General features: G+C 42.1%; 1 protein-coding gene across 3 annotated transcripts in view; it reads right to left on the bottom strand.

The window, feature by feature from the left end:
• The window catches only part of GGT5 (gamma-glutamyltransferase 5), a 173,920-nt gene extending 164,714 nt beyond the window's left edge, over positions 1–9,206 (bottom strand). Inside the window, exon 1 of one of the 3 annotated variants that reach the window (XM_073629222.1) lies at positions 8,674–9,206. In XM_073629222.1, coding sequence (XP_073485323.1) covers positions 8,674–8,846 — 173 coding nt within the window. In that variant the 5' untranslated portion in view covers positions 8,847–9,206. The remainder of the gene's footprint in view (positions 1–8,673) is intronic. The other 2 variants (XM_073629223.1, XM_073629224.1) reach the window with 2 other exon arrangements.
• Positions 9,207–14,953: the final 5,747 nt, after the last annotated feature.

Genomic DNA, 14,953 nt, shown 5'->3' with positions numbered 1-14,953 from the left:
GGGATTTCCATCATTTACGCTTCCCTGGCAGATAGGACGGACACCCCGGAGTACGCTCGATCTTGGGAATCGGACCTGGACACCCAGTGGGACCCTGCTAAATGGTTCCAAGCCTTCAGCAGATCATCCAAAGGTATCTTGAATATTGCCCTGATAGAGGCCAACATCAAAGTTTTTACTAGATGGTACTATGTCCCAGCAAGGCTCTCACGGATATTCCCAGACTCCTCCCCCCTATGTTATAGAGGGTGTGGACTCCTGGGCACAATGCATCATATATGGTGGACTTGTCCCCGTATACGGAGTTACTGGAATAAATTCCTCCATATTCTACAGAGAGTCTCTGGGATAGATGTTCCACAAGACCCCACCTACATCCTTCTAAACTGTAAATTGCACAACACGCCTAAAACCACACAACAGCTTATCTTTTTTATGTGTTTGGGAGCCAAAGTTACCCTAGCGAAAGCTTGGAAAACCCCATCAGTATCTATTTTGGCCACCAAGCGGAAGATCTCCTGGATAATGTCGCAGGAACAAATAGTGGCTAAGCTGCTTGACACGGTCCCACGCTTTGAAGCGATCTGGGAACCTTGGGCTAAGTATGTCGGCATCTCTCTTTACCCTGGTCAATCGATGCCCTAGGGGAGAGTCCAGCGAGACTACCATCCTCCATCATACACCCCACCACACCTCCCTCCCTCTGCCCTTCATCTTGCTTTTTTCCTCTTCCTCATCCCTCTTCTACCCTTTCTCTATCCCTTTCCTATTCTCATCTTCTTTACATCTTCTAACATCAGATAATGGTTTTACAAGGCCAAAGCTTGTTCATTAGACTCCTTGAACTATTCTCATTTACTCACTTGGTGCCCCAGCATGGGAGGCAGCTAGCTAATTCCTGGTCTACACCCTAGACGTTGTGACCTTTGGCTCCGTCTGGGGGACGTCACCGCTGGAGCTTCTTCTCGGCGGGGGCGCCTCCCCGGGGGAGCTGATGGATGATTGGGGGGTATCTCTTCTGGGTGGAATCCTGGAGCTCTCGCACTCCACAGTGTGTCCCCATTGGGGTGGAGTGATGACCTCGGGTGTCCTCTGGGGGAGATCTCCCTAGCTACAATGATTACCAGATTATCTGCCCTCCAGGCGGGAATTAGCACCGTTTTGTTTTGTTGGCACTCATACCAGGAATTCTGTTTTACCTTGTTCACATTACCCTTGTAAGTGATATGTTTTTCATCTACTGTATTTTACTCCTTTGGCTGCCTTAGTCATCCAGGAGTTACATCTTGTATGTACTGCTATTAATATTTCTTCTTTGAAAAACACAATAAAAATATTGAACCAAAAATGTGTCCGTCAAACAAAATTTCCCCACATCCAAATATATAGGTGACAAAGTGTCAATCCTCTTCTCTGCATTCAAAGTGATGATCACCACGTGTACCTTCACCCATCAAAATCGCATTCACCGGCAGTTGCAACCCCCATATTATAGAAAGGTCATATATCCATACACTGGAAAACTCTTCTAATCCACCACAGCCTATAATGGTCAGAGGAATGCCCAGCAGCTATGACGCCCAAATTATAGGCATGTTAATGTGCACATGGATCATTCATTCAAACTATGGAAATAGTTATCGATCCACCACATCTCAAAATGTTCAGAGGAATGCCCAAAAAACAAAATTTTTATGAAAATGCAGCTAAAAACCACTAAGAGGCCTACTCACATATTAAAAGTGTTTGATCAGCACTATACTTTTCACAAGCATCATAATAAAGTCACTGCGTGTCTACCTGTATAATATGTAAAGACAAGGGAGATCACTGCAATCCTCACTCTTACAGTAAACAGAACACCAGTGGACCATACCATGTGCATGTGTGATGATGTCACTGCATTTTGGCATAATGTCTTCGTCAGGATCATCTGGTGTCACATGCACACGCACAGTAAATACTGGCCCCTTAACCCTCAGCAATCCAGGGATTAGACTGAAAAAGATATCGAATAACGTTTTTTGTAATAGAAATAGTGACCTGGAATGAGTATGCCAATCAATAGTACCGGACCTCAACTGACTTTTTTTGTTGAAAGCAGCAGCCACCCCATGCACAGCCCTGAGCAGTAGAGTGGAACAAAATTGGGCTCCACTGTCGGTTGGCAAAGAAAAACTGCAGGCAGGGCTCTACTTAATGCAGGTTTTCTGGAAGAGATTTTTACACTGGTTGTGTTCTAGTACTAAACATAATTCCTAATAGTGCCGAGGAGTGAACTAAAATGATTACTAGTTTAAAAAGTTTATCTCTGTGGTCCAAGCAGCAAGATAGTTAAACTTTACAGTTGATTTCTATGAAATGTAGCAGGAAGTCAAGAAGACTGTGTTTCCCAACCTCTTTTCATACTGCACCCTTAATGCATTTAATTAAAGGCATTTTCTTACAGTTAAGCCAGCATGTATTTTAACTCCCTATTAGCTAAAGTGGATTTTTTTATAGCAGATGTTTTCCTAACATAATCACTGCAAAGCGTGAGCTGCCTGAGTCGATGTTAAAATGACAGCTTTTAGCAAATTACTTACCTACAGTTGTAGTTTGCACTCATATTTAGACATGACTATATACATCTGAACCTCCATGATTTAGCATCCAGACGGCTTTAAAGTCTTAAAGCTTAAGTGTAGTAAAAAAAAAAAAAAATCAGCACAAGGGACGTTACTAACGTTCAGTAGGATGTGTCCTTCTTTAGATGAACTCTTCCTCCTCTGACCCTTGCTGCCATTAACTTCAGGTGCGGCGTGGGATAATACAGCTAATTGGAGCTATATTATCCTAATTATTAGCATTAGAGAAGGAAGATTTCATCTAAAGAAGGTCACAGCAGCACCAGGAACACATCCTACTAAAAGTAAATAATGTCAATTCTGCTGACTTTTTTTAAACATATGTTTCATTATGTTTGGCATCATGCCTCATTGTATTCTGTTTTTGTTAAGCAAATCATTTTTTTGTGAATTTGTTTTAAAGTTTCACACCTGGAAATCCTGCAAGTTAAAATAGTTTCTGTTGCAGGCTGACAACACTGAGCGGCAATTAGCAGCAGCGTTGTCATCCTGCTGTTCAGTTGGCTGTTAGTCTGACAGACCTGTTGGGCAGCCCAATGGCAGTGCACACAGCAGCTTGGCAAGAAACTTTGCAACAGATTTGCAAAAAAGTATTTGCCTGAAAAAAAAAAAAAACTGTATACATTTAAGCGGAGCTCCACCCACAAGCGAACTGAGCCAGAATTTCAGCCCCCTATCCTTTCTCTGCAGCCTTCTGGAACACTTCACAGGTCCCACAAGACTGCAGCCCATTCACAAAGTGCATATACACAGTAGGAAACTAGCTGTGGCTTCACTGCCGGTTTCCTTTAGTCAGGATGGCGGCGCCAGCACCCGTTACCCAATTGAAGAATCGGCTCGGGTGAGGACACTGCTGGATCCCTGGACAGGTAAGTGCCCTAATATTAAAAGTCAGTAGCTATATATAGATATATATATATCTATATATATATAGATATATATATATCTATATATATATATATAGGGACTGGAGCTCCTGCTTAAGGCATGATGTCAAAAATATTAACGTTGATTGAGGGTTTCCGTACACTTTAATACTCAGGACACAATAGTGATGTTGTGGCCAACATAAAAGATAAACGATTAAAACTTTAAAAAAATAATTTAAAATGAATACTCAATTAAGTATGAATACTAAATTGATAAATAATTTAAAATAATAAAAACATTTAAAGATGAGCATACATTGATAAGATTATTCACATCATTCTCATCTATTTTACATGTACTTTGTATCTAAAAAAAAATAACTGAAAAGAGCATACATTCTCTTAAAGGACACTCTAAGGATTTGAGCATACTTTTTTTGCAGATTTGGGGACTCTTTGAAAAGACAAGTGAGCCCTACAGATATCCCTCTCCGTGTTATCTGCAGGACACAGATGTCAATTTGAAAGCTGACCTGTTCTGTGTATCTGGAGCAATAATAGCAGTTCCTACTACACAAAGCTAAAAATTGCATAAGACAGCTAAGCAAAAAGAATACTCCCGGAGAGCTGCTGTTGAGATGACATCCTGTCTTGCTCTGTGTATCAGGAGTGGTGATCATCAAACCAACGGTGAAGAGTTGCAGGCTGTGCAAAAATTGGAAATACAGGATGGCACTGTATTTAAACCAGAGGTATCAAAGAACAATATTAAATATATAATAGGATAGGATTGCTGTACCATACTCAAGTTGGTTGGGGGAGTGGGTGGGTCAACCTATGTCCACCTCAACAATCCCAGTGTTGTAATAAGAAAATCAGCACCTGCATCTGTATTGAGCCTCATGGCCCGTACACACAATCAGAAAATTGCAAAAAAAAAAAAAAACAGCTTTCGAAGCAATCGGATGATAATCTGATTATTAGTACACAGCTTTCGAAAGCCGATCACGACAGTTCATCTGATATTATCTGATGGGACAAGCGCAAAAAGTTCTTGTACGATACCGGATCATACGATTTTCATTTAATCAGCACAGTTGTCGTTTGAAAATACATTACAAACACACTACAACACATTATATCACTTCCGAATTTTTATTCTGTCGTACGGGAATTTTCATAACTTTAGTTAGCTCTTCATTTTCGATATGAGACTAGCATACAAAAAAAAATGGACGACCATAATTCATCCGATAATCTCATTGTGTGTACCAGGCATTAGAACGTATCTAGATTTGCAGAACTTAACGTATATACTTATACCGATTTTTGGTTTTGTTTTCTATGTTTAAAATCAAATAAAGGTTACATTAAAAAAAAAAAAGTAGCTAGATAATAAATGGTACACTTTTACAGGGGATAACTCTAACTTGTGTTTCATTAGATACAGAGGAATTTGTTTTGGTGGGATTTTTTAGGTGCTAATATACTGAGAACAAGTATTCAATTAAAAGAGTTTTTATTAAGACAAACAGAATAAAAATAGATAATTTGTTTTTCCAAAACAAACAAATATAGCACAGCAGCTTGTATGGAAATAGGCCAGAAATATGGAAATATAATATGGGAGTATCTTTATCATGTAGACGGTAACAGTTATGAAGTTATCCCGACATGTTTCGCCACCACGGACTTCTTCAGGGGGTATGTTAAATAACGCTGTATACGTCACAAGGTATGAAACAATATTTTGAGTGTTACAACAAATGATCTATATTTTATTATGAGTTGTTATTACTATGTTCTAAGTGTATTTTGTTTTTATATTATATTTCCATATTTCTGGCATATTTCCATACAAGCTGCTCTGCTATATTTGTTTGTTTTAGAATAACAAATTATCTATTTTTATTCTGTTTGTCCTAATAAAAACTTTTTTTAATTGAGTACTTGTTCTTAGTATATTAGCACCTAAAAAATCCTGCCAAAACAAATTCCTCTGTATCCATTGTCTACCCGGGGATGTTGGTGCTTGCTTTGAATTTGTCACCAACCCATATCACCACCTTTTCTTGTGTTTCATTACTGTTTTTGGAAAAGAAACAAGCCAGTTACACCAGTGTGACAAAACAGTGAAATTTAATTTTTAATACATTTTTCAAGAGCACAAAAACATTAAACATAATGGCTTGTGTAGTAAAAATATGGTTTATTATAAAGTTTTTTTAAGAGCACAAAAACATTAAACATAATGGTTTGTGTAGTAAAAATATGGTTTATTACAAAGTTTTTTTAAGAGCACAAAAACATTAAACATAATGGTTTGTGTAGTAAAAATATGGGTGGTAAAGTTTAGTTCTCTTTAAAACATGTATTCCCTTGTTTAGCAGACATGACTAACATGTCATATTTTTCATCTCTTCATAGAATAACAGATGATATGATTTATTTTAAACAGCGATTCATTAAGTGAAGCAGTGGCCAGAAGTATGGAAAATGTGACTTGTTAGTAATTCCTCAGGAGAGGGCTAAAGAACAGTTCTTTGAATCAATCTAGATGCCAAAAAGGGACTCCTTCTATTTTTCTAGGAGCCTAGTTCTGCAATCAGTCCACTGATGTCCACAATTCCACCGCCACAGGTCTATTTTAAAGCAAAGGATAAGGAAGAGTCTCAAGTATTTTCTATAGCCAAGAAAAGTGAGTGGGCCTGGAACAAACTCTGATTGCTTGTGACGGGAAGCAAGAAATGTAATTGTTGAGTTTTCATACCTAAGCCATAAGGGGGTTGAATGGGACTTAATTACATAGAACCATTTTAATCTTAACCCCTTTTTCGTAATTATCTTACTGGCAATCCAACTGAATGAATATGCTACAAATTAGGTAATTTACAGAAAGGGCTTTAATCGCCCACAAAGTTTAGTTTTTATCACTTCAAAGCGTGATTTTAAAAGTAAAAGTTGCTCAAAGAGATCATTTATGTAATTTATCGAATATCAGTAAAATGTTCTTTTAGTATTTGTCTTTTTATCAATCTATTCCATCCAGGGGTAGAGCCATTGTTAGGCTTTATATGCTGTCAGTGTCTCCATACCAGGATGGGGGAGAAGGGAGTTGTAGGAAGAATTAGCTGCCCCGGTGCAGGGTTTTCATGTGGGAGGTGGGCACAGTGTGGCAAGTTGCGCCCTCACAATAGCTTGTGGTGGAAGGATAGCAGCCTATTGTGAGCAGAAAAGAGAAGGGAGAGGGGGTGCCCACTGAGAATGAACCCCTGCTTCAGTAAAGGGCACACTGAGGAGAGAGGATGGACTGTTTTTTTTTTCCTGTCTCGCTTTGTCATTTGATATAATCACCTGACCAGAGACGGGGGAACAAGGAGAAGCTGCATTTATTCCCAGGTGGGCACTGCGCTGATAAGGAAGTCTGAACAGGACTAGGTAAGACAACTGATTCAAAAGATGCAACAGTGTCTTCTAATAAAAATTCAGCGTGGGGGTTAATACTGAAACAAAAAAAACACAATTTAATCTAAATATATCCTTAATAAAAATCACTTGGCGATTAAAGATATGAAATGTGAGCCAGTCAGGCTCCGCTACTTTGCACAAAGCTGTCAAACACTGGGAGCTTGCTAGCAATAGGAGAAAGCAGGATGATGATCAATGTGGAGTATAAAGTGGTAGTAAAGTCTTTTTTTTTTACTTGTACCTACAGGTAAGCCAGGTAATAATAAGGCTTACCTGTAGGTACAGTGAATGTCTCCTAAAGTTGTACTGAGATATTCACACTGCATGCAGCCGGTGACGTCACCGGCGCATGGGCTCTGAAGGAATGGCATACCCGTGCCGTCCCTTCAGAGCTCCGTGCTGTGGCGGTGACTCACATGCGCATGAGTGACGTCATTACCGCTCAGCCAATCAGACGGCAGGAATATGCAAACCGGCAAGGAAGACCGGGTGAAGATGGAAGCCCTGTCAGCAGTGACAGCGTGCCTCTGGAGGGCTTCATTCTAAGGCAAGTATTTCATAATGTGTTATTATGCAATGGATACTAGCACACTAAGCTACTGTCTTGTTTACTATAGCTTTAAAGAGAAACTAAACCTAACTTGTAAAAAACAGAGCAGGCAGCTCTTTATTGCAGAGTAGAAATACTAAAGTATGTCTCTTTTGCCATAACACAAACTTTCCTGCCTGCATGCAGTCTTTTATTGAATGTACACTGAACTGTGCATACCCAGCTCAGTGTACATTCCAGACACACTCCAGCTGTGCCAGGAATGATTGACTGTTGTACTCATGCATGGGATGATATCATCCCCCCCCCACGGCCAATCAAGAGGCCAAAAGCCTAGCACCTGGAAGTAGCCGGGGGGAAAAGATGACAGCTGCTAGCATTGACAAATAAATACCTGAAAGAAACTATTCTCCAACCCAGAACTGAGAAAATGGATGGAGTTGGGCTTTTATTGCCACGGTTTTGATTTTCTGTTTCGACAAAAACGTAAAACCTATTTTGTAAGTACAAAATATGTAGGTTTCTTTCAGTGTATCCAGTGAGTTGAGCAATGAAAAATGCCATCCCTCCATTCTGACCTGGGGATACATTGTTGAACACTGCATTTGGTGATCAGACAAGACAGAACAAATCTCTATGCAGCCAGTTTGTTTTGTAAAGCCACAATCTTCTAAAGACTCGAATGTTACTATTTGCAAGTGCTTATCACAATCCAAGCATCCCCTTCATTACATCAATTACTTTTTATGTCATTCATTTCTGTAAAACCTTTTACATGCCGTCTTTTTTTTCTCTCCACCGAAAATGTGAAGCTGCAGAAATATCATGCTGCCAGTCATAGGCGTGCGCACAGAGTCACCCCCATTTGCCCTGTTTAGACTCCTGATATTTCACCAAAGCCCCTAATGGGGCTCCTAACAATTTTGTAAAAGAAAAATAATTACAAAAAAAAACAGTAAAAAATATAATAGAAAAACTACTGACACCATCCACTGACCTACTGACACCAATCTCTGCCTTCCTGACACGGTCAGTGTATATACACGGGCACACAGGGGCATACAGTATTTGTTTGAGCTTTGGGGTGCACACCCTAATGCAATAGGCTGTGCACACCTATGCTGCCAGTAAAAGAGCAAATAATAGAGATGTCACTCACCTGCCTATGTCTGAGCAGATCTCGGAGTCAGCAGCCACAGCTCCATGTAAGAAGCCGCCGCGATCGCAGCTAAGCTTCTCCCATCTTATTCCTAGTGCCAAGGCAATAATGATTCCAGCAAGTATGAACAGCAAGAGAATAATCACAGAAACCCAACCACGGGATACTGTCATTTTGCCAAATTTTAGAGTTATTGTTTCTGAAATGCTTCTTAATGCTCTGATCCTTAGCCCTCTACTGATATGGCTTGACTTGAACTTCTGCTTAATCAGCCATCTTCTTTTTTTTCTATTTGCTTGTATTTTAATGCCTTTAATGGTTATCTGGGTCTACCTTCCCTTCAATGCTTCCTTAAATTGTTCGCTCCAACCTTGCTTTTTTCCTTCCTAGCAGCCTAGTGCTTTTCGTACTTTCTGTACAGTTCTGCAATGATTAGTGTTTTTTTTCTGTGTTCCTCCTCCCTCCCCTGTTCATCCCCGCCTACCGTTTTCTCTACATCCTGAAGTATGATCGATCATACTGGCTGCAGAAAGTGAATGAAAGTCCTGAGAGCACAGCTAATCCATCCTTGCAACTAAAACAATCTCTCTTTCTCTCAGTCATTCTATAGTCTTTATCAGTGTTGCCAACCTACCAGATTGAAATTTACTGACACGACACCCAAAATCTACTGGCACAGCCAACTTTTTACTGGCATTTCCAAAAGTTACAAAATTACAGTTTTAAGCACACATTTTAGTATTTAGGCTACAAACAAGTACAATATGCAATTAGCAATGTGATTTAACCACTTGCTTACTGGACACTTAAACCCCCTTCCTGCCCAGACCATTTTTCAGCTTTCAGCGCTGTCACTCTTTGAATGACAATTGCGCGCTCATGCTACAGTTTACCCAAATGACATTTTTATCATTTTTTTCACATATATAGAGCTTTCTTTTGGTGGTATTTAATTGCTGCTGTTTTTTTTTTTTTGCAAAAAAAAAAAAAAAAAAAAAAGGACCGAAATTTAGAAAAAAAACCCCAAAACTGTTTCATAGTCTGTTATAAAATTTTGAAAACAGGTAATTTTTCTCCTTCACTGATGGGCACTGATAGGCTTCGCTGATGGGCACTGATAGGCGGCACTGATGGGCACTGATAGGCACTGATAAGGCGGCACTAATGGGCACTGATAGGTGGCACTGATATGCACTGATGAGGCCGCACTGGTAGGTGGCACTGAGAGGTGACACTGATGGTTGGCACTAAAGGGTACTGATAGGTGGCACTGAAGGGCACTGATAGGCAGCACTGATGGGTGGCACTGATGGGCACTGATGGGTGGCACTGATAGGCGACACTGTTAGGCAGCACTGATCTGTGGCACTGATTATTAGATACTGATGGGCATTGATTGGCAGCACTGGTGGGCACTGATGGGTGGCACTGCGGGCACTGGTAGGTGGCACTGTAGGCACTGGTAGGTGGCACTGGTGGGTACTGATAGGTGGCACTGGGAGGTGGCACAGTGGGCACTGGCAGGTGACACTGGTGGGCACAGCCGCAGCTTTCTGAGTGAGGGATCGATGTCCCTCTGACAGAAGCCGGTGATCGGCTTTTTATTCCCCTCACGCTGACAGCGTGAGGAAAAAAAATACAGATCACCGAGCTTCTGTTTACGTCACGTGATCAGCCGTCATTGGCTGACAGCTGATCACGTGGTAAGGGGCTGGGATCGACCCCTAACTCGGATCTGTGTTCAGCCGAGTCTCATAAACTTGATGATCACAGAGCGCGCCGCGCGTGACCCGCAGGGTCGGGCTGACTGTGCTTGCTCGGGAGGATGTTCACGGACGCCCTCCCGGCAATTAAGGCCCGCGCTGCAGCCGTCCCCCAACTATAGCGCGGGTGGCAAGAAGTTAAGGTAGATATTGAGGCAAAAAAAATATTTCTTATTTTATTTGCGATAGTAAATACGATAGATTTACTAGTGTAAGTACATTAAGTAACTCAGGGACTGGACTCAGGAGGACAAGAAATGAAAATGGACAGGCACAAACACGTGACACTGACAGCAGTGTGCAGCAGCAAAGATGATAATAACACCTCACCAACACGGCACGTCCCCTCCTGAGTCACAGTTATGGTCTCTCTCCACACCAGATGGTCCCTTCAGTCCACTCCAGTCCAAATAGCACTGACAGCCCCGCACCCAGCTTGCCTTGCTCACACAAGGTTCCGGGCGCTCGGCTCAGCTCCCTTGCACCATGACATCACACGAAATGCTCAGGCACTGATTCCACCAGATCCGCCCCCCCCGCCAGCGATGCCCGAAACACACTGTAGAGGGCACTCAAATGGTCTTGGCCCAGCCATATTTTTTACTGGAAACCTTTTCTTGTCACTGGCATTTGCTGGCAGGAGAAAAGTGACTATTTTTTACTGGCTGCCAGTAAAAATACTGACAGTTGGTAACACTGGTCTATCTTCTCTCGCACTCTTTGCCCCCTCTCGCTTTCTTTCTCAATGCAATGATTTGATTTACTAAAATTGGAGAGTGCAAAATCTGGTACAGCTCTGCATGGCAGCCAATCAGCTTCTAACTTCAGCTTGTTTAATTAACCACTTGCTTACTGGGCACTTAAACCCCCCTCCTGTCCAGACCAATTTTCAGCTTTTAGCGCTGTCGCACTTTGAATGACAATTGCGCGGTCATACAACACTGTACCCAAATGACATTTTTATCATTTTTTCCCCACAAATAGTGCTTTGTTTGGTGGTATTTGATCACCTCTGCGGTTTTTATTTTTTGTTTAAAAATTTTGCAAACAGGTAATTTTTCTCCTTCATTGATGTACGCTGATGAGGCGGCACTGATGGGCACTGAAAGGTGGCAGTGATGGGCACTGATGGGTGACAGTGATGGGCACTGATGGGTGGCAATAATGGGCACAGATTGCTTACACTGATGGCAGCACTGATAGGTGGCACTGATTGGCACCACTGGTGGGCATTGATAGGTGGCACTTGTGGGCATTCATAGGTGGCACTTGTGGGCATTCATAGGTGGCACTGCTGGGCACTGGCAGGTGGCAATGACAGATGGTACTGACAGGCTCAGATGAGGCATATGTGCCTCCTTCCTTTTCGGGACCGATGTCCCTTTAACATAAGCCGGTGATCAGCTTTTTTTTCTCCTCACACTGTCAGCGTGAGGAGAAAAAGAAACCGATTACCGAGCTTTTGTTTACATCATGTGATCAGCTGTCATTGGCTGACAGCTGATCACATGGTAAGGGGCCAGGATCGGCCCCTTACTCGGATCTGTGATCATCCGAGACTCCGTGATTCGGTGATCACAGCGCGCGCACCGTGTGCCCTGCAGGGTGCGCATGCACAGGGGAGGACGTCCCATGACGCCCTCCCGGAAATTGAGGCCTGCGCTGTGGCCGTCATTCGGCTATGGCCCGGACCTCAAGTGGTTAAAGGGGTTGTAGAGGTTTGTGTTTTTTCACCTTAATGCATCCTATGCATTAAGGTGAAAAAACACCTGGCAGTGATCGGCCCCCAGCCCCTCCGTTTTACTTACCTGAATCCTCGAACTTGACCCACAGGGACGTGCTGTCTCTCTGCCCGGGGTTCTCGGCTCTCGATTGGATAGATTGATAGCAGCACAGACATTGGCTCCCGCTGCTGTCAATCAAATCCAATGACGCAAGCGCCGGGGCAGGGCTGAGTCCTGCATTCGGCCTCTATGGACGCCGAATGCTGGACTCAGGAGCGCGCCCACAAGGTAACACCCTCAGGGAAGCACTTCTCTGAGGGGGGTATCAGATGTGGGGAGGAGCCGCGAGAGCCGCCGGGGGGACCCCAGAAGAGGATGTTCGGGGCCACTCTGTGCAAAACGAGCTGCACAGTGGAGGTAAGTATGATATGTTATTTAAAATAAAAAAATGTTGACCTTTACAATCACGTAAAAGCTTTGATAAAAAAAAAAAACAAAAACCTGGAAGCTCATTGGTTTCTTTGCACAGCTGCACCAGATTTTGCACTCTCCACTGAAAAAGCTAACAAAAAAAAGCATTTTTTTTTTGCTAATTTTCTTATTTTATACATTAGTTTGCGTGTATTTCCTACAAAATTAACTTGTAAAAAAATGCACATTCTTTGTACAATATAGGCCATTAGGGACCTTCAGAGGTAAAGTCAACTGACATTTCACCTCAAGGTTGAGTCCTTGACATATGGTGGGGTTGTGAACAGAAAGATGCAAGTCACTTTAAGACAGAATTCATTAAGGCCAATAAACTCAGGAGAGGGTTAGAGCACAGCATACACAGAGAACAAAGTGCAGACCCCCCAAAAAACTACTTACAGTCATACAGAAAGAGGTCCTTTAAGTCAGAAGCCGGAAATTCTGTATTCTTTGAAGCATAGACTGTAAGCAATTTTAGTACTCACATGGAGACAGAGGCATGCGCAGCCTATTGCATTAGGGTGTGCACCCCAAAGCTCAAACACACATGCTTGTGTATATATATATATATATATATATATATATATATATACACTATATTGTCAAAAGCATTGGGCCACCTGCCTTTACACGCTCATGAACTTCAGCGGCATCCCAGTCTTAGTCCGTATTGAGTTGGCCCACCGTAGAACAGCTTCAACTCTTCTGGGAAGGCTGTCCACAAGGTTTATGAGTGTGTCTATGGGAATGTTTGACCATTCTTCCAGAAGCGCATTTGTGAGGTCAGGCATTGATGTTGGACGAGAAAGCGTTGCTTGCAGTCTCCGCTCTAATTCATCCCAAAGGTGTTTAGGTCAGGACTCTGTGCAGGCCAGTCAAGTTCCTCCACCCCAAACTCGCTCATCCATGTCTTTATGGACCTTGCTTTGTGCACTGATCCAAATCATTTGGTGGAGGGGGGATTATGGTGTGGGGTTGTTTTTCAGGGGTTGGGCTTGGCCCCTTAGTTCGAGTGAAGGGAACTCTTAAGGTTTCAGCATACCAAGGCATTTTGGACAACTTTGTGGGAACAGTTTGTGGATGGCCCCTTCCTGTGCCAACATGACTGCACACCAGTGCACAAAGCAAGGTCAATAAAGACATGGACTTAGCAAGCGTGGTATAAAATGAACTTCAAGTGCAAACATTTACATTATAATTGTAACTAAAACATATAAGATTAAATGTAAAAATTCCAGAGTGCTATAATGGTGTGAACCTCCCAACTAAAAAGTTGTTGCACTTGAAGTTAATTTGTATTGCGATTATCTGTAGAGGGGTTTCCACCAACCCTGCTAAGTTTAAAAAAAAAAAATTATGTCTTATTATCATTTTGATGTGCATTACATGTAAATTCACATATCACTGGAATTATTGCACTTGAAGTTAATCTGTATGGCAAATATCTATAGGGGGGTTTCCACCATCCCTGCTAAGTTTAATTTTATATAGTATCTCTTATCTTCAGTTTCATGCTCCTCCGTCTTTTTTGCCCTCTGCAGCTCCGTATTTTTCTCTACCCCCCCTCCACTCTTGTTTGTGGGTATGCCGGGGGGCCGCCCTGCACGCAAAGCCGCCCAGGTTAGCCAATCCATGGCGGCACCATGTGAGGCTTAGGGCGTTACTCTTTCAGCGCCCGACCTCCCTCTTGCTCCACCAGCGGACATGCTCGGTCCGCTGGTAAAGCTTTGCGTGTCAGTGGGCGGTGTGGGCGTGGCTGCACGCGCATGGCTCAGGGGGCCGTTACGTGGAATAGACCCTGCATTTCCTCCCTATCTCCTCTCTAGCCGGATCAGCTGTTGCTGATTCCTGGCTGATTGGAATGGGAGGAATATTTGTATATATGTGGCCGCTCTCTCCGGCATCCATGTCAGTCTTGTACTGGATGCTGGAGCGAATGGTCAAAGAGCACAATAGGTAGGATTTTTGGCTTCCATGCTTCCCTCTTCTATTACCTCACTCTGCTGGGAAGGAATTTGTCTTATTTTATTTATACTTATGTTCATCATTTTGACTATTCATAGTTGTTTTACACATAGACTTTTTGCACTTGTTTTTTTTTTCACATTTATTTCTACTATTTATTTATTTGTCCATTGTTTTCTTATTTAATTTTTTTTCTCTCTATAGTTGTGGTGACTGTGTTCTCTACAACAACAATTAAAATCTTCCCTGTACTGGAAGTTTTTTTTAGCACCATCTGCAGGTATTGATTTGAGAAATATATACTATAAATAATCTATATATACTTTTAATGCTCTTATTTAAAGTCAATTTCAATCT

This window comes from Aquarana catesbeiana, linkage group LG01, assembly GCF_042186555.1.
Source record: "Aquarana catesbeiana isolate 2022-GZ linkage group LG01, ASM4218655v1, whole genome shotgun sequence".
In the NCBI taxonomy this organism is placed as follows: Eukaryota; Metazoa; Chordata; class Amphibia; order Anura; family Ranidae; genus Aquarana; species Aquarana catesbeiana.
The sequence above is the reverse complement of the archived record's forward strand: the minus strand, read 5'-3'. Positions and strand labels throughout refer to the sequence as shown.